Source organism: Nymphaea colorata, chromosome 10, assembly GCF_008831285.2.
Source record: "Nymphaea colorata isolate Beijing-Zhang1983 chromosome 10, ASM883128v2, whole genome shotgun sequence".
NCBI lineage: Eukaryota > Viridiplantae > Streptophyta > Magnoliopsida > Nymphaeales > Nymphaeaceae > Nymphaea > Nymphaea colorata.
Window position 1 is genome coordinate 22,386,279 of NC_045147.1, and position 18,925 is coordinate 22,405,203.

At 38.7% G+C, this 18,925-nt stretch overlaps 3 protein-coding genes across 7 annotated transcripts; 2 read left to right on the forward strand and 1 right to left on the reverse strand.

Annotated features, from left to right (window-relative positions):
* The first annotated feature begins 3,954 nt into the window (after positions 1-3,954).
* LOC116263192 (uncharacterized) lies at positions 3,955-6,849 on the forward strand. Of its 4 annotated transcripts, none has more exons than XR_004174591.2 (7): positions 3,955-4,152; positions 4,248-4,319; positions 4,423-4,490; positions 4,695-4,842; positions 4,894-5,010; positions 5,885-5,979; positions 6,501-6,849. XR_004174591.2 is itself a non-coding variant. In XM_050080243.1 (6 exons), the coding sequence occupies exons 1-6, from the start codon at positions 4,021-4,023 to the stop codon at positions 6,570-6,572; spliced, it is 609 nt and encodes a 202-aa protein (XP_049936200.1). In that variant the 5' UTR covers positions 3,955-4,020; the 3' UTR covers positions 6,573-6,849. The 4 variants fall into 4 exon arrangements, 2 of the variants coding, with proteins under 2 accessions (XP_049936200.1, XP_031498685.1); XR_004174592.2 differs by having other exon boundaries at positions 4,930-5,010; XM_050080243.1 differs by lacking the exon at positions 5,885-5,979.
* Positions 6,850-7,580: 731 nt separating this feature from the next.
* LOC116263134 (uncharacterized) lies at positions 7,581-10,887 on the forward strand. 2 transcript variants are annotated; one of them, XM_031642739.2, is made up of 2 exons: positions 7,581-7,785; positions 9,227-10,887. In XM_031642739.2, the coding sequence occupies exon 2, from the start codon at positions 9,297-9,299 to the stop codon at positions 10,455-10,457; it is 1,161 nt and encodes a 386-aa protein (XP_031498599.1). In that variant the 5' UTR covers positions 7,581-7,785; positions 9,227-9,296; the 3' UTR covers positions 10,458-10,887. The 2 variants fall into 2 exon arrangements, with proteins under 2 accessions (XP_031498599.1, XP_031498598.1); XM_031642738.2 differs by having other exon boundaries at positions 7,581-7,747.
* Positions 10,888-14,524: 3,637 nt separating this feature from the next.
* LOC116263198 (calreticulin) lies at positions 14,525-18,925 on the reverse strand. Its single transcript, XM_031642833.2, has 14 exons — positions 18,764-18,925; positions 17,236-17,343; positions 16,951-17,143; positions 16,600-16,858; positions 16,457-16,513; positions 16,233-16,280; positions 16,008-16,094; positions 15,870-15,927; positions 15,717-15,784; positions 15,534-15,629; positions 15,403-15,450; positions 15,059-15,091; positions 14,873-14,977; positions 14,525-14,757 (listed from the first exon to the last, which is right to left on the reverse strand). The coding sequence occupies exons 1-14, from the start codon at positions 18,849-18,851 to the stop codon at positions 14,746-14,748; spliced, it is 1,260 nt and encodes a 419-aa protein (XP_031498693.1). The 5' UTR covers positions 18,852-18,925; the 3' UTR covers positions 14,525-14,745.

Here is an 18,925-nt window from a genome sequence, read left to right on the forward strand (position 1 = left end):
TTGCTTGAAGGACAATTTTGGACATAAATCAAATGAGGCTGAATGTGTTTGAAAATTACATATATCTTGAATCAAAAGATGGAATGTGTTTGAAAACTATATATATCTTTAATTCAAAGAGTTTACAAAAAAAAACCAGTAAGTTTTTTTTTTTTTTCAAGACTTCATTTATTATGCACTCATCAATTAAATGTTATTTACAATTTATAAGAGCAGCATTCATAGAAACTGCTGATCTTATTAATACCACTAGCAAAAATTGAACTGATGACCAACCTTTCATTATTCTATCAATTCGACAAGCTATAGAAGTTTTGCAAATATAATGGGCCTTGGGGTCCCTTTGGATATAAATATAGAAGTCTATGAATATGTATAGATTTAATTGGGGATGAACAACTTACATGTTTTTCACATTTATTCACGTTATATATTTCATAAATTTTATGCACAATGGTCTACCAGCGTTTGTACTGATAATAATGTTAAGAAGAAGAAGAAGAAAGCAAGAAATGGCGATGACATGTCAGACAGAACAGAAGGAGTCCCGCACCAGTGCAATGAGAAAACGATGGAGAGATAACTTGGACCTCAGTACTGAGAGAATTACTGCGGAATTTTGCATCCGGAGACAACTGCAACCGGACAAAGCAAATCCACACTTTTTGTCTTCAGACTTTCCAACATGCCTGAGAAAATGCTCAATAATAATAATAATAATCGCCAGCCGTGTATATGAATAATGAACAAAATCGCTGCGCATTACCGCGGAAAATTTACAGCGAAACGTCACGTACCTTGTGAAAATCTTTCCCTCCTTTTTCCGAAGAAACTTAAAGAGTTGGTTTGTTTGTTGGTTTCCGACGTTGGATGGGAAAGAGTAGTTGGAAGGAGGATATTTTTGGAAAATCGAAAGTTTTCCCCGCTTTGATGGTTTGGTGTTAGAGAGCACGCAACAATCTAGATATCCAGGGAGAGGGTGGGTTTGGGGGGCGCACCCAGGGTTGGTGCTCCCAAGTCCCAACGGATAAGGCCAAACCAAACTGATCACCCTTTGCATGTGCTTATGCTCTTTTTTCTATTTACTCTTTCCGGCAACTGCTAATATATATATATATATATATATAAGATTTGTAGTTTTTTTTTATGTCTGTTTATACTCGTAAGTTCATCAAGCAAGATATATATATATATATACACACACAAGCTATATATATATATATGCTTGATATTTTTTTTAATAATATAAGAAAATCACCTCTCTTTGTAGAACTACCATCCCGTTCGCTGGCCCGACCCTCTGCGACAAAAAATTACAAACACTAACTTTGGCATAAATGTTCAGAAGAGTTAGGTAAATCGCCGAAGGCGTTGTAACCCCAAGTCTTCAACCGATGGTCAGATGTATTTCCTTGGCGCTTTTGTAGATTAGATGCTCGTTTTTTGAATCTGTACATATATATGCTTTTAGATCTATCTCTCTTTTTCACAATTCCTGTGTTTCTGCTGTCATCCTTTTCCTTCACGCTATCAACTAACGCTCCTTTATGTGCAAAGCAAGCCTAGCCCTTCCCCCATCTTTCATTTTTCTTCAAAATGAAAAAGTTATATGTTTATTTTCCTTCAATAATTAAAAGCCTTTAGAGAAAATGAGTATATAAACATATTGTGAGATTATAATGAAATGTGACAGATATGTGAAAAAGTTATATGTTTATTGTTTTCCTAATGGGTTGTTATGCACTGAAAGAATGGAATAACCAAACATTCTAAATTAATAGCCAAATTTAATATTTTTCTTTAATCTGTTAGTCTTTTAGATTGTGCATCTTTCAGTTTATTGTATTTTTGCAAATTTTTTTTAACGCCTATTTCTTTCGTAATATTCGTCTCTGCCACGGTCCTCTTTCATCTTTAAAGCATGCCGTGTTGGAGGAAATTAAAAGACGTAAGAACCTTTCCGCAATTATAGGTAAAAATTGGTCCATGAGAGAAAGTTTTCTGTCCATTCACTGACCTTCTACCTCATATTTCATTGAGGATTTGAAGTCTGATCTCCTCCTTCCCGGTCGGACATCAAATCTCACGTTTTGGCCACGAGTCCAAGATATCAAATCCCTAGTTTCACACGATGCAGAAATCCAGTCTTTGTTTACCTCTATGGGTCGCACATAAAAGGAATTTCAGAACAACTTCAGGTCAAAGACCGGAGGCTTCAAACACCGGTTGGATGGATGGCGGGCATCTTCCACCGTGTTCGGATGATGGAGCATGAAGTCGAGATAAAAAATCTGTCGGGCATTTCTCCTCCCCCGTTCGAAAGAGATCCAAAGTAAAACGAGAGATAACAAGACACACCATTCAAAATCCAAAGTCGGCAAACAATGTGACACACCCTATGATCAAGTTAAAAGATCATATACTCCAAACTCATGCGGACACCTTGTCATGTGATAAAAAAGGCTGCAATCAGTGGGTAGGAAGGGATAAAACTTCTATCGATTTAAAGTCTCCCATTGCGCGGTAAAGTGATTAGCACAACGCATTTGATCAGACAGGTCTGGAAGATGCCTCTAACCTTCAAACATGAGAAAATCCCCCCTGCGTGTGGGGGTAGTTCTCCAGGATAAGGCCAGCTTGGATAACTTCTCCAAGCTATCAAACACGCCCTAAAACCAAAAAAAAGGATAAATGAAGAAAGCTCATAACATCGAGGCAGGTAGAACCCTCTTCAAATTCAAGTGCATGTGCTCTCAATCACTGGAATGTTTTTGCTAAGGATCCAGCTGCACAACATAATTACACAAGTTTTGTGCGATTACATTTCAAAAAATAAACGAAAAAAAAAAAACAAAATTGTTCTTCGAAACTGCCGTTATCTAGATGCAATCTACAAGATGAAAGCCCAAATTTTTTATGCAGGATTTCAAAAAGCTTAGCAATTGGTTTTAGTTTTGTTTGGAAGGAAGCTGCTCATTTCTAGTGTGCATTACATCACACTGGATCCTTTCTCTAGCACCAAAAACTCCAGTGGGGAAAGAATGATGAACATGGCCTTGGGCCAACAAGGTTGGTGACACAGAGACATTGAGAGCAAGGACAAACCCACAACATCCCAAGTATGTTATAATCTATTATTCATTTATTGCCTTGAAATGATGTCAATCTACTGTTCACAGGGACTGATATGGGCACTAAATTATGATCGGATTGCACTCTGTGAGGGTGCATGCCATTCTACGCAGAAATTTGAATGACAGGTTTAAGCTCGACCATATGTTAGGTAGTATCTGATATTCTGATATGAATATTTGAACTTGAAGTTCATGTGGAACTCTATTTATATGAATACCTCTAACAAACTTTTGAACTTGGGAAATGAAACAAGGAAAAAATGGTAGATAATGAAACAGAATTGCTTCTTCTTTTCAGCCTTCTCAACCAATTAGCACTGTTGACACAGAAGTCTTTAAAAAAACATGAAAGTTAATATGTAGCTTTCATCTACATAAATTGAACAAACTTTGGCTGTCAGACAGGCAGTAGTGTTGATTTGATTCTGCATCTGTCCTTATGCAAGCCAAAGCCGGTATACATCCTAGCACTAGAGAGATCTGTATAATGTTCTACTTTAAAACTTTTCTTATGAAAGTTTCATGATTATTGAATTATATTAACCGCGCTTCACTACATAGATTAGTCTAATTGCACTGTGAAATTCAGAAACAGGAGTAATCATACCCTTCCCAAGTAGATCCCCACCTAACTAACATGCTGCTATCTTAAACTAACATTCACCTCCTTCTGTGAGGTCTATCTGTTCAAAGTTTGGTGGGTGGGGATTGCACACTCATGTCACGAACTCGTAATTAAGATTGCATATATTAGCACCTAATTTTTTCAAATTTAAATTCCACCAGAGTTGGAGATCTTCTAGGGCCCAATGTCAGGTCATATAAAGACCAGAGATGAATTGCAAGGAGAATAAAAATTCCAGAAAAGAAGGAAAGCAGGAAAAGGATGGGGGGACATGCTGCACTGCCTGAAAAAGACTCTGATTCTTCTGTTGCACAGTGTAGGATTTGCCATGAAGAGGAAGACAATGAGCTTAAAGACATGGGGAGTCCTTGTGCTTGTTCAGGCACACTTAAGGTATACATGCATGCTTCTAAGCAGTCTGCAATAAGGAAGGTCTATTCTCATGGCAATTCTAGTTTGTAATAGTTGTTTTGTTTCTCTTTTCCCAGTATGCTCATAGGAAATGTATACAGAGATGGTGCAATGAAAAAGGGGATACTATTTGTGAGATTTGCCTCCAGGTTGATTTGATTCTTGTCTTTCTGATTTATAATTTGCCCAAAACTCCCATAGTTTGTGGATTTTGAGGGAACAGAAAAGATGATTAGTTCTTGTAATTTGCAGAAATTTGAACCTGGGTTTACTGTATCTGCTCAAACAGCTAATATTGAACAAATGCCTCCACTTATCAGGTATTCTCTCTCTCTCATGTAAACGTTTATGTTCCATGTTAAGGTTCAGAAATATGGTGCCGTTGCTTCCAAACTACGAGGTCCTAAATAAGGGAATGAAAAAGAGAAGCCACTGAACTTGTTGGCTTTGGGCTTATAAGTTCCATCCTTGACAGTGAACTTGTTCCTTTTCTTTCTCTCTCTTTGTTTTGATTACTCTATTAGAGGAGAACTTCACACTTCCAGCGAGAATCAGGAGATTCGGAGTCCAGGCTTGGCTGTGCCTGTAACAGTGGCAGTAGATGGCGGTTCTCCTGTTCCTAACTTCAGGGGATGCTCTTTCTCCACCTGCTGTCGATTGGTGGCACTAATGGTAAGTGATCCTTTAGAGCTTCTGCAGAGCTTTCTTTTTCTGGCCTAATAGTGTTTTATTCATGTGGTTGTGGCTTCCGCCTGGCAGTTCACTGCTCTCCTGCTAATACTTCATGCTCTTAATCTACTGCGGAATGGAGGAGCGCAGTATGCTCTTACACTCTTCACTGTAATCATCTCTCTCTCTCTCTCTTTTTCTCTTTCACATGTCCCTTTTTTTATCATAAGCAATTAGGAGGTCCCACATTTACATCTTTTGAATTGGTGATTTACCCAATGAAAGAGACTGTTTGTCCACTACTGGATTTGCTCACAGCTACACATGGTTGGTAGATGATTTATGATTCTCCAAAGGCTTTGGAAACATAATTCTGCACCACTTTTTATTTTTACTCCAAAATGGGCTCAAAAGGACACACTGTCCTGAACATTCCTGCAATGGCCGTAAAAATTCTTGGACGTATCTCCTTGAACTCCATAATTTGTTGTGCATACAACTACATAATAAAACGAAATGAGGCATCTTGACATTTTACTATGGAGTGTGTTCGATTCCCATATTTCAGCAATCGAAGACCTTTGGAATGTCTTCAGTTAATGTCATTAAGGGTATGTTTGATTGCATGAACAATACATTCAGGCGCAAAAATTCCTGGTTTTCCAGATGACCCTGCTAAAGCTGACTGAAAATCTACAAAACCCTTGTACAATAAGCCTTTTTGGGCTTTTTTATTCGTGTTTGAATGAGTATTCTCTGGTGCAAGACATTTCTCCGTTATAATCATCCTATCAGAGCAATTAAACATGCTCTAAGGGCATGTTCGATATTGTCAAGAGATTATCCGCAGTGTTCACGGTGTACAAGCCATACCAACTACCAAGAGAATCAAATGAGGATGAAGTTGTCTGTGGATGACTTCACCATGTTTAACAGACCCCATGTCAAGCAGACCCTGAAAGATAATGTGGCTGCAAGATCATTGATTCAACTAGAAACTTGTTAACTTGCAATTTCATCATTTCTTTCTGGTGAAAAATTTCAGCTTTTCCTTCTAAGGGCTGGGGGGTATTGTTGCCCTTCTACATAATGGTTCATGCAGTCGCTGTGATTCAACGTCGACAACAGGCACGCGAGCAGGTGAACCTATTCTCCCTTATTACTTCAGTCGCGGATTGTCACCAGTTTTTACCAAGAAATGCACCTTAGTATCATTCTTTTTTCAACTTCTTAACTCGTCCTGTCATTATGGTACAATATAGAACTCTTATTGGCATTTGGCTAAACAGCAAATGCAAGTTACAGCTTCATATCCTGTGAAGTGCACTTTCAATGGCAGTGGTTTGTGGGTGGGGGGGGGGGGGGGGGGAACTTCATTAATGGTGCAAGTTGCCTAGTTATCATCTTTCTCAGTTACACTTTCCTAGTTCTTGAACAGCCTGAACCGGAAGGCTTCCTTTGTTCCTAAGACATCTCACTACACATGGTCCACAGATGAATCAAGAAAAAAGTTTGGTGAACTCGGTAATTTGAATTTTTCACATTTAAAACCGTCTCCCCTAAAAAAAAAAACAGAAAAAAGATAAGAAACAGATCTTTAATTTCAACGCTTACTTACACTTGCTTATGTTTTGGTAATCATATGTTTTTCCTGTTGTCAGGATTATGATGGTGATCTGCAAAATCACAGATACCTGGATGAAGATGTTCAGGAGCTCTATCTCAGAGTCTAGTGCTCTTAACATGTGCAAAACAAAAGATTTATAGCGGCTGTTAAGATGCCGTAGCACCAATAGTGAAAACAAAAGATTTATAGCTGGAGAACAGAACACACGGAAAGAGGGCAAAGAAAAACGCAGAAGCCGTTTTGGTTCGATGGTATCCCATTTTAATGGCTATTATGCACGATCTCACCCTTGTATATGATAGAAACTGCATTTTTACTACATACATTCTGAGAATTTTGTATTATTTTCCCATTATGAACAGCAACGTGACGTATTCAAGGAATCTCTGTTTCTCGATTGGTAGCGAAAGGTTGTTGTTTAGATTGGGGAAGAGAGGAAGCCACCTTTCTAATTAATAAAGAGAAATTAAAGAGATAGAAATGAGAATTGATCACATGACCAACCTGACCATCCAACGGGCTGAGAGAAAAGACCCGAAATCGAAACCTGTTGGAGGAATTGTAAATTGTTTTCTGAATTGAAGTTGATATCAATGTCTCCACTTTCAAGCGTAAATGAACCCATGAAACAAAAATTCACTTAAAAAAATAAATATTAGCAATGTCAAACAATTCGCTTGCATTAGTCGTTCGAAGATGATAAAATGAGTCATCTTTGGCGCAACTTAGGGAAAACTTATTAGTAAAAGTATATTTAAAAAATATTATATATTTCGTTTCCTCTTTACTTACAAGACGCACACCCTGTGCCATCAAGCTCGAACAATAATAACAAAAAACTTTCTTGTGATTTAAACAGTAAGTATAATACGATAAGCTTTGATATATATATATATATATAATAAAAAACTAAAAATTAAAAAAAATAAATAAACAAGAACAAGTATAAAATAAATAAGTAAATTTACAACAAATAAAAATATAAAATAAAAGCAAACAGAACGGGCCTCCGCTGCCTCTTACGGGCCGAGAAATGGCAGGGTCGGCCAGCGCAACAACATGACGGGCCGGGCGGCGCGATAAGGCTCGGGGCCTCGGGCTCCTCTTATTTGTTTTGATTTTCCTTTTTATGCCCTAAAGAGTAAAGATGCATAAGAGGAACCCAGCCGCGCCCCCGCCCTTTCTCTCTCTGTCCGGAGTCTAGAGGGTGCACTCCGGCGACGGGCGTCCCTCGATCTTCCTTTCCGGTTCTCTTCAACGGAACCGACAGTCTGGCGGCGGGTGAGTTTTCGGCTCCCTACTGTTTATTCCGTGAATCGGTAAGGCTCTCTCTCCCCCCCCCCTCTTTTTTCTCTGCGGTGAATCGGTAAATCTAAATCTTCTGCTGCTCGCTTCATAAAAAAAGCAGTGATGCTATTGGATCTCCACGGTTGAAGTCCCATGCTAGTACATCTATTCTAACATCACCTCTAATTCTAAAAATCTCGAGAGTCTAAACCGTTGGTTTTCACAGTCTTTGAGAAGCTTATTAAACACTACTACTTATATATGCTACTCCTCTTCTCTTGTTTTTTGGTTTTCTGTTTCGTCTCTAAAGTTCTGCTTTCCATTTTTTCCGTTGTAAGACTGAGAAACTATCGATTGTTGCGGTATTTTTTATTTTTTATTGTTTTGCTTGTCCTCGTTTTTTTTCTTTACATTACGCTCTGTGAAGTTATTAGGTTATAGGTGTCATATGTGATGTTTAGTTTGAGGTTTCTGTCATGTGTTGAGAATATTAGGCTTTTGGGGAGGGGGTTTGTTTGCATGGTTTATCCGTGCTGGTTTTTTCTCTGTTTCATCCATGCTAAGTGGCCGGTCCCAAACAACCACAGTTAATTTCTTCATTGCTAACTGCCAATTTTTTCATTTCCTTTTAACAATTATGACTTCTTCATTTTTTATGATCTCATATATTGTTGAATCTGAAGCAATAATTTTTGGAAACAACATTTGGCTTATTGAAGCTATTTGATTATCTACCATTATACTATTTTTACACACCGTATGTACGTGCATTGAGTTAGAGTTGCTCTCGTTTTCCAGTTCGAGTTCCAGTAGTGGTTTGATGTATCATTTCTTTTTCTTTTTCAATTTAATTTTTTTGTTTTTGCCCTTTGTCTCCAGGGAAAATATTCTGCATGTGGATGCAGGTTTTCCTTTACTATTTGAAGTGCCTTCGTGAGATGTCTTACTGAGCTTTTGCTTCATTTTTCCTGTGAGCTCTCAGATGTTGGTTCATGTGCCAAGGACTACACGTCTAGCCGTTGCTTTATTTTGCTTGCAAATACTTATGGCCATGTTGTTACATATATTTTCTACTGGTTCACCATGTCAAATTGCGGATGGTAACGTGGAATTGAAGTGTAGAATCCTACTTGTGCATAACCATTGGGGCAGCTAAATTTTGTCATTATAATTCTTTACACGTTAGTGTGTTCAAATTTTGAGGATTGTTGAAACTCTTACTTTCAAACTAATCAGTAGGTTATCATGTTACCTTTTCTGTTGGAAATTTTGGTTTCTTTTTTTTCAAGGATGGGTGGAAAGAATAAATTGATCGCCTGTTAGTTTTGGAGATGCTTGTACTAACTGCCGTTGGTCTTCTTGTCATTGGTGTTGGGCTTTGACTTTTATTTCAACTTCTGCTTTTGTATCATTTGAATTTAAGATATTACTGTAACCACTGACTTAGTTCATGGTTATGTTTTGGAAATACAGGGATCAAGTTCCAAGGGTTTACAGCTTCTCTCACTCTCCCTGGCTTTCTGCTCTTTGCTTCCATAACCTCATGATGAACAAGGGTACCACAAGTTCTTCGACAGTTTCATTGTCGAGGGTGAGCGAAGAGACAGCAGGGAGGGCTGTCGATTCTCTCCTTAAGTGGGTCATTGCAAGGCCCAAGTATCAGAAGGCCCAACTCTTTGACCATGATGAGTTTCTCTATCTCATCCTTACTCTCAAGAGGATTCCGGCCTCCCCGAGAATGCGCCCTTTTAAGATCCCCCTCCCCAACCCTCTCTTCCCCTTCGATGGTTCCTTGGAGATCTGCCTCATCATCGACGACCGCCCTAAATCCCTCAATTCCAAGGAAGCCAAGCAGAAGATTGAAGAGGAAGGTATACCCATCTCAAAAGTGCTGAAATTTTCCAAGTTGAAGACTGACTACCGCGCCTTTGAGGCTCGGCGGAAGCTCTGCGGGTCTTATGACCTCTTCTTCGCTGACAAGCGGATTATTCCACTCTTGCCACGCCTCCTTGGCAAGTCCTTCTTCAGGAAAAAGAAGATCCCATTGCCTGTTGAACTCACTCACAAAAATTGGAAAGAGCAGATGCAGTGCGCCTGCAATTCGACATTTTTTTTCTTAAGAATGGGCACCTGCAGCGTCCTCAAGGTCGGGAAGGTGTCACAGAAAAGAGAGGAGATCATTGCCAATGTAATGGCAGCCACCCAAGGGATTGTTGATGTTATTCCAAAGAAATGGGATAATGTTAGGTCCTTCCACCTGAAGACTCTGGAATCATTGGCGTTGCCCATTTATCAGGTGTTACCAGAAAACGGTCTCAAGATTGACACTGGGATAGAGAAAGTGCAACCTCATTCTATCGAGAAGGAATCTACCAAAGAAGTCACAGAGAGTAGGAAGGAAAAGGAGAAGAAACAATCTAAGAAGGGTAGAATTCATGAAGTGCAGTATATGAATTCGATTTTGGGCGAGCCTGATGCTGGTTCATCAGATGATGATGTTGGTCCTGGTGATTCTGATAACAATGATGATGGCCTTCATCCTTTTGTTAGTGATGTTGGAAAATTGGCTGAGAAAAAGGAGAAAATGAAGAAAATGAAGGTGACAAGTGGAACGAGTGATAAGAAGTCACCTAAAAAGTTGAAGGCCCTGGGACAGGGAAAGATGAAAGGTACCAAGAAGCAGAAAAAGGGTGTTAAAGCATGAAGACGGATAATGTTGAAATGATTTTGTTGGTATTCAGTAGTTGTTGCTCGACTTCTTTTACCAGGAGGGGACAATGCTGCGGGGGAATTGACCATCTAAAGGGATGTGAAAAAGAAAGCTTTTTTGGAAAGAGTAAAGCAAATTCTGCAGACCGCGGAGTAACCCAGTTTTGTTAAATGTAGCTGTTACACATTTTTTAAGCCATCCAATTTTAGTTTGGGCATGTATGGTTGACACATCTGTCTCAGGGGCTGCTTTATTGTTTCTAATTATTCTTCAATATACCCGTTTGCAACTTCTATCCCTGTTAGATGGATTTTTAGATGCACAATCTGAATGTATAACAGCACGTCCCATTATTTCTCTACCTGAGATGCTTGTTATTTTGTTGTTTAATTTCCACTACGATACTTGGTTTCATTCTTCTCAATTCATGTTTATTGTGACTATTTTATGGTTTTTTTTCTCGTTTCATGACTTTTGAAATGCTTGTTCTATGGCTTTTTGGTATCCAAACACGGCTTTAGATGGCTTGAGCATAAACAATTAACTTGAATGACAGGTTTATGAAATTATGTTATTACTTTCTGCTTCTTCATTCTTTGTTTCTGTCAATTGTTTATGCTCTAAAAGAGATTTGTGCTTTCCTTGTGGATGCATATCTCATGTGGGGAGGTTTACTTTTGTTCAATCATCTGGATGTACCATTTGACAAACGTAATAGATGTCGGGACGGTTGTTGAAGGTGGAATTTATGCTCTATCTGCTTGTTCATTCCTTTGCTGCATCACAAGGGTTTCTGTTTTCATTTATGCACTTCTGTGCCCGATGCATCCAGATTTCTGTCTCACTTCAAAAAGTGCTCGGCATGTGATGTTCCCACATTTCCATTTGTGGGGAGAAAAGATTGTTCTACTATTTTTTTTGCAGAACATGGTGGAGTTTGCGTGCTATGTTATAAGGACCACGTTTCAGGTGTAGTCCACTCTCGATGTCGAGCTAAAATTCAAAACTTTTGAACAGTTCCATGTCCCAACAGACCTGGTATTAAAAAGGCCAGTTTTTTTGAGGCAGACGTGGAAACTAAAATGGCCACATAAACACCGAACCGGTGCGATTTTTAATAGCATTTTTTGTAAAATTACCTGTTAGCATTCGTTGTTACTCCCCGGCCACTCTGCACTCCACTAGCACTGACACAGTAGCAGTTCTCCCCCATTTCAGGTTCCATTCACCTTCCCCCTCTAGTTTCGTATCTACCAAATCTTCCCAGCCCCAGCAATCATTCATTTCTGTATCTCACGTTTTGTGTCGGTTTATGAAAGGAGAGAAGAAGAGAAGCAGTCGCAGTCATTTGGGAGATATCATTCAAGAGTCATAACCGATAAGAAAAGATCCAAACATATTAACTGAGAAGAACAGAGTTTTTATTTTGGGTCATTTGACTACTCGGTTATGGTAAAGGTCTTGTGTCCACCTTTTCTGGATGGTTCATGTATATGTATGATTTCTCACAGCTTGTTGGAATCCAAAGATATCCTTCTATAAAAATGTCGAAATTTGCACTACACACATATATTAGTCTTCCTTCAAAACCTAATTTGCTTCCTTGAAAACGCAGTTTTGCGAGCCAAAACCATGCTATGGACTGTATAGTTATTTTTCAGCCTTCAGCAAAATTAACAATATTTGAAAACCTAATTGCAGAAAAAGAGACGGAGATCAAAACGAGCGACTCCTCTTTACATTTGGGTTCCATTTTTAAAGAGAGTTAGATTGTCAGGAATTACTGCGACTTACATTTACCTCTGTAAAAAAGTACAACAAATTACGAAGCTTTCTGACGATACCACAGGATATTGATTGATTATGACATGCAACATTATCAGTATAACCATCTATTAACCAGCTTGCATTGTATTGTCTCGTAGAGAAACAGGACGAGCCCCATGAAGAATCTTGCTAATTTTATCGTTTATTATGTACGCCTTGGCAGCGGCAAACGAAGGGAACCAAAACAGCGGTTGGTGTATTGGGGAGTCAGAATCTCAGCTGAAGCTTGCAAAAGTCATCTTGACATTTGGAAGGACCTGTAATTTTTTTTTCTTCACTGTTTGCACTAGGGTTTAGGATTGATTTTTTTCAGCTTCTTAAGAAAAAACAAGGCTGTAGATGGTTAAGGATCTGTTCTAGGTCATCATGAATCACATGCAATGAGCTTAATCGACTAACATGGATATGGATATGTCGAGAGGGCAAGAAGACATGCTATTTAATTTGATGGTAAAATCTATAAAAATGTAATATATAAAAGCGCAGAACTCGCCTGTTAATTTAAATAATTTCATCACCCAAATCAAGGAAGCAACAGTAGATTAGATGGCTGCACTCAATCTCCACCCCTAAGATGATTTGTGACTTTTTTTTGATAAAAAAGTGTTGTTGGTAAGCATAGATATCGTCCCTCCAATTTTTGAAAAGATTAACTTGACTTTTTTTTTTGCCCTTTAGTGGAACTTCAAATGAGTTGCACAGAAAGCGGTAGCAGATATAATTAGTTGGAAACATTGCCTTCTAAAGAGCTATTTTTTAACGTTTTACAAATGGGCACCTAATGTTTAGTGGGTCAAGAAAAACACCTTTAAATTTAGAAAAAAAATTACCTAATGACCCTTTTTGCCTAATTAAAGTGAGTAAATATATAACTATTCAAGTAGGCATTTTCCTATTCCTTGAAAAGTTGCTGCATCTTCTTCAACTCATTATAGGGGCTTTTGGGTAAGGTGAGGCACGTGCTAATGGTTTAATTGCTCATGTTTTTTTTATTTCAAAATCAAATGCATCAATAGCTCTTTCCTAAAAAAAGAAGCAAATTTGAATGTTTATCATTTCCATATTTTAAAAACTCTCTTTCCCTCTCTCTCTCTCTCTCTCTCTCTCTCTCGCTATATATATATATATATAGAATGTCACATGATAAACGCAGCAGTATACGTCGGTGGCAGGTCAGTTACAAGATGTTTAACAGCCTGAAGAAAATGAGAAAATCTTCTCTCTATATATATGTATTGCATTTTCTTGAAACACATGTTCTTACTCTAAGAAATCTTTTTTTTTTGAAGAAACGAAGTACGTCGGCTACATATTTGCTTGTTGGATCTAAAATATAATTCATAATCACACTGTTTTCTGAAATGAAAACGTGTGTATTCCAATAACACTATTTTTGGTCGAATGCCTTTTACAAGTGCTCGTTTGAAAACTGTATAATCATGTTCATGATATTAATCAAGCAATCCATAAAAAAAAAGTGTTTATATGTAAGTATGTATATAAACTTTACTCCACCACACAGTATAATTGACTGGGAAAAAATTTAAATGAACACGATTGCTAATAAACTTTGCCCTGCTAATGCCATCTTTAAAACCACATAATCTAATCTTATCCGAATCATTTTCAAAGGAGAGAAAGCAGATGTTTGAACTTTTGAGAATGCCAGAAAACATTACTGTCACAAGTTCCCATATTTGCCGCAAGGCCTCATCCCGTAGTCCACAATCACGCCTCTCAATTCTCATGTTTGTTTGTTTGTTTTTGAGCAATCTTTGTTGAAAAACTAAGGCCTCATCTGAATTCAACAGAGGAGATTCTTTCAGACTGCACATCTGAGATCCTCCTTCCGATGTCGAGACAGTCTATAGTTGAGAAAGAACAGTTTGTTCTTCCACCATTCAAACGCATCTCTGGAAGGTTGACGGCAGGAAGCAGTTCTGATTGCGCCTGTTCCCAATTCTAAATTGTTTCTATTAAAAGGGCCAAAACTAATCGATGATTCGGCATAAACTCGGTGTTTAACAAGGTGTCGTAATTTTTCATAGATAATATTTTTTATGTATTCAAGGCATAAGTTCATTCTTATTAAGCAATATACATATGTTTTTTGAATCTTTTATTTTACATGCGTGTGTCTCTGTGTCCTTCACCGAGCGACAGAAACCACATGCAACGGAAAATGTGCTCAACTCTAGAGATTGTGGAAGGAAGGGAGTCCGAATAGCATCGAGAAAAAGAAGCTCGTAAATTATTTGTTGTTGCCATCAAGTTTATCTCACAGACAGAAAAGCCCTAAATGGGGCAAATAGTCCTCAAAATTGGGAGGAATCATACCTTAACTCCCCATCAGTTTCAATCAACTAAACGGATTGAAGGATAAACTAAATCTAACTGCATAAGGAAAAAACGACCGAATTGTTCCCGTCAAGCCCAATCGTCGCCGACCTCCTTTCTATAGTTCGTCCTGAAAATTTAGAAGCATAAAGCAAACATCTCGTGAGACAATCTGAAAATTAGGAGAAGGAATGAGTAAGGTTTAGAAATCTAAATTCACAAAAGGAAGCCGGGCGAGTAATTACATGGATGTCTTCCGCCTTTGCTTCCCGTTTGACGTCCTCCGTCTGTGCATCTGCATCACCAGCGTCAGCTTCATCCTCGTCGTCAGAATCAATATCCTCGTCGTCCTGCGGAGAGAAGAAGAATGTGAGGAATTCGGAGAAGGTTTTCGAAAGAGATGAAGTTTAAGCCTTAAGGACGAAACTCACGTCGGATTCTTCATCTGGTTTATTCTTCTCTTCCTGAAAGAAAAGAAAGCAGTGAAAAGATAAGAAACTAAACTTAACAGGTATACTGTCTGAGGTTACGGACTTGGAAAGTATAAAATTCTGAAAGAAGCAAGCAGGACTCCAGCTCTACAGAAACCTATAACATCTTGCCGAGACCAAGAAAGTCAGTGATGAGGAGGTGAGATGCAAGCCTATGTTCAATTGTGATGTTTTTCTACTAAGCTGATGGACCATTACAACCGACCAGCGGGTTCGACCTAGCGCAGTGCTAATCTGCATAGGAATGATATGTGAAGAGCCACAAGAGAACAAGGTGTTAGTACCTCCTCTTTCTTCCTCTTTTCTTCTTCATCAAATGCTGCCTTTTCACCCTAAAAACACCACCAAAAGAAGGTAATGATACAGTAGCACCAGAAAAAAAAGTAAAGGAATAGGCTGGGAGAAGACATGTTACATCTTTTAGCTTTCCCCATGTCTCTTCAGCAAACTTCCTTGCGTATTCAGGATCATCAGTTAGCAGTATGTTGTCAAATAAAGTTCCTGACTTCACCTGGAATCACGTCCAATTTTAATTGCTAGTAAGTTCATCTGCAAATTCATGGACGCCCTCTTGCAAAGATTTCGAATAGGTACTGACCTGCCACAACTCAATACCCACATACTTCAAATTGCGGAAAACATAGATATCGGGATCATCCTTGAAGTCTGGCGAACAGAACAGGTTATCAGTAGATTACATAATAAAAAATGTGTACACTATGAAAGAATTAAGCGACTAATAAGAGCAGACCTGGATTGTCAATTATTGGTGCCTCCCATTTGCCCTTGTAGTTGGGGTTCTTTATTTTCTGTCAGCGGACAAGTGTCATCTCTCCGTTACTAAAACCAAATATTTCTGTTTAAACCGCCGAAACAGAGTTCTACTCACCTTGGGCTTCCACGGTCCTGTATATTCAGGATTTTTAATAGTTGGGGCAGTCCATTCACCGTCTTCCTCCTCGTTCCAGTTTTCAGGCTTCAACAAGGAAAAAAATATAAACAAATAGAAGAATTAGAAGCAGAACCACTTAATAATAAAAATCCAATTCACTGATAAAAAATCATGAGACTCGAGATCAAATCTTTAACATCACCAGCATCAAGGCAACAATACCTTTACGGCATCAGGATCAGGAATTTCTTTGGGAATGTCATCATATCCCTTAACAAGCAAGAAGAAGCAGTTAGTATACAAGTACCAAGAGAAGTTTAATGGGTTTCACACGAACCGCAGGGTAAAACTATAATGATCGGAGTGACGACATTCATCGGTACTGCCTGGTATCTCTCCTCTGGAAAAACGGCAGAAAGATCATAAGCGCAATTTCAAGGTCATACCTCAGGCTTCTTATCTTCGGGATCTGGAATAAATTTCCTTTCGTCCCAATCCTCAGGCTGCAAACAGCAAACGAATGACTTACACGGAACCAAATCTAAAGCATAGAAAACGTTTTTGCTAAATATTTAGGAGGTCCACCAACTTTTTCGGCTTCCGGATCGTTGATTTGCTTTGGTGGAAGGATGGCCCAGTCAGAATACAAGCTCCCATTCTGTTTCTCATCGTTGTCTATTAAGATACTGTAGGTGGCGTTGGGACGAAGAATGAAAGTATATACATGCGTCATTTGGTCAATCTCACTGGGAACATCTCTCCTTATAGGATATTGCGTTCCATTGCGTGTGAGAATTGCTTGAACCTTTCTCCTGACATAACCACAAAAATCTGGTCCGAACATGATGCTGCACATTTCCCACACCCGAGTATAGTCAGCATTCAGCAATAACGATACATTGATTATTGATATAAAGGAAACGCCTGATTCCATCAGTACCTGTATGGTGTTTTGCCACCAAATTTCTTTTGATCAACCTCCCCACTGAGCAACTTCATGTATCCACCCCCACAATCAATCTTCTGTTCGTGCTTCACGGAAAACTGGAACACTAATGTCTTGTTTTTATTGTTGATCCGGGGAATCTTTGCAGACATGGCGAAGAATCTGTTGTCCCCACTCGTCTGGATACCTACAGGCCGGGGGTTAGGCATACCTCAAATAAGAACCTCTCCAAAAAGAAACTCAAAGTTGATACCAGTACTGCACTAGAAACAATGGTACCTTTGTCATTTGGATCTGGATTCCACTTGCCACAGGTGTGGTTCCATTCACCGGACATATTCTTAGCCTTTTTCCAGTCTGACATAACCCATCGATTCTCCCATCCATCTATGCAGTCACGACCAGAAGCATGTCGATGTTATGAACAGACGAGCGGAAAAAAACAAGTGATCTTAATCTAAGGTCATTATAAGGAAAACAGGCATATTCCAAACTGCTTTGAAAACATATAATTAAACAAAGATAGGTAATTCGCCATAGCAGCTTATGAGGAGTTGACATTTAAACGGAACTATATCCTCTAGCTCTTAGTTACATTCGGATTCGCGCGTAATAACTCTCCCGCCATCAAGTAGTAGTGGAGATTTTTCAGACGCTTCAAAAACAATCTCTTATGCTTTCATTTGCATGCACCATGAGCTGAAACTTCTCTTTAGACGTCATGTTCGAGCCATAAAAAAAGAAAAAAAGAAATTAAGTTATTTTTCAATCTGTGGACAGGAGGGATCGGGATAAAGGGAAAGTACTTTTTTGATCATTTCTACCAACTTCAAAACCTCATTTTTTTAAAAATATAAAAATATCCGTTGTTGCATTGTCTCCATTACTAATCTTTTGTATACCTTGGTGTTCATTATTAATCTTTTGTATACTTTGGTGTTTCTAACCGTCCACTCAGTTTTGCTCACGTTCCCCATAAAAACTAATGAAATTCTTTCTCAATTCTAATGAATTGAAACTTCTTCATTTTCATTAATCTGAAAAAACAATTCATTTTCTAAATATACCATACAATAACTCAATAAAACTACTATAATAATTATAACTTATTGGTAATGGAATTTCTTTAGATAAAAGAGTTTCCTTTTGCTTTTTGGTTCCCTCATTAACAACAAACACGGTCAACTCTATTTAGTGACACACAGGATTTTGATAACGCAAATGATGCATGAGATCGAGAAATAAATAATGGCCCTTTCAAGTTATTTTTGCGAAGGAGAGGGAGTGACACGTTTGTCTCAAAGTGTTAATTCGTAGGCGTGTCATCCGAAAAAGAGGAGAAATGCACACTTGGACCTGGAAAACGTAAACGAAGTTTGACATAACAAATTTTCAAAGCAAAGAAGCCGCATTAACAAATTCTATTCTGACGCAGAGAAAACAAAAAAAAAAGAAGAAGAAAAATAAAATAAACATGTTCCGGAACTCCATTGCGCAGATACTATCATAAGTAAACGAAAGTGTACTAGTCCTACGATTTCAACTGCGCACCACTTAAAAGAAGATTTTCTAGATCACCGATCACCGAGATCTTGAAGCGTCATGAACGCCAGAGCAACGAGAAAACTGCGCGGATGATCATTTCGACCGAAAGACGGACACGACCGAGCTAGGAAAAACACAGAACGATGACAAAAACAAGCAGCGGCGCCGGTGAAGTTCAGATCATCTTAATCCGAGTAAAACTAAGCACGTAAGAAAAGAATTTGACTGAAAACGAGAGAGATCAGAGAGCGATATCAGATACCGTCGAACCGCTCCTCGAAGAAGACTTCGGAAGAGACAACGGAGAAGAGGGAGAGGAGAGCGACGAAGACCAGGAAGCGCGTCGCCATTAGAGCAAACGAACCGGTGGCGTTCTCAGAGCACCGAGTGCTAGAGGTCTGCGTCGGGATGACGGGATATTGGA

Bases quoted from the DNA above. Each gene is read 5' to 3' on its own strand.
- LOC116263134 (XM_031642739.2), top strand. From the start codon at position 9,297: ATGATGAACAAGGGTACCACAAGTTCTTCGACAGTTTCATTGTCGAGG.
- LOC116263198 (XM_031642833.2), bottom strand. From the start codon at position 18,851: ATGGCGACGCGCTTCCTGGTCTTCGTCGCTCTCCTCTCCCTCTTCTCC. The intron at 15,092-15,402 runs GTACTAACACCT...CTTTTCTTTCAG, and splicing joins AAAAGAGGAAGAAAGAGGAG to GAAGAGAAGAATAAACCAGA. The intron at 14,978-15,058 runs GTGAGTTTCGTC...TTCTCTCCGCAG, and splicing joins AACCAGATGAAGAATCCGAC to GACGACGAGGATATTGATTC.
- LOC116263192 (XM_050080243.1), top strand. From the start codon at position 4,021: ATGGGGGGACATGCTGCACTGCCTGAAAAAGACTCTGATTCTTCTGTT. The intron at 4,843-4,893 runs GTAAGTGATCCT...CTGGCCTAATAG, and splicing joins GTCGATTGGTGGCACTAATG to TGTTTTATTCATGTGGTTGT. The intron at 5,011-6,500 runs GTAATCATCTCT...TCCTGTTGTCAG, and splicing joins ATGCTCTTACACTCTTCACT to GATTATGATGGTGATCTGCA.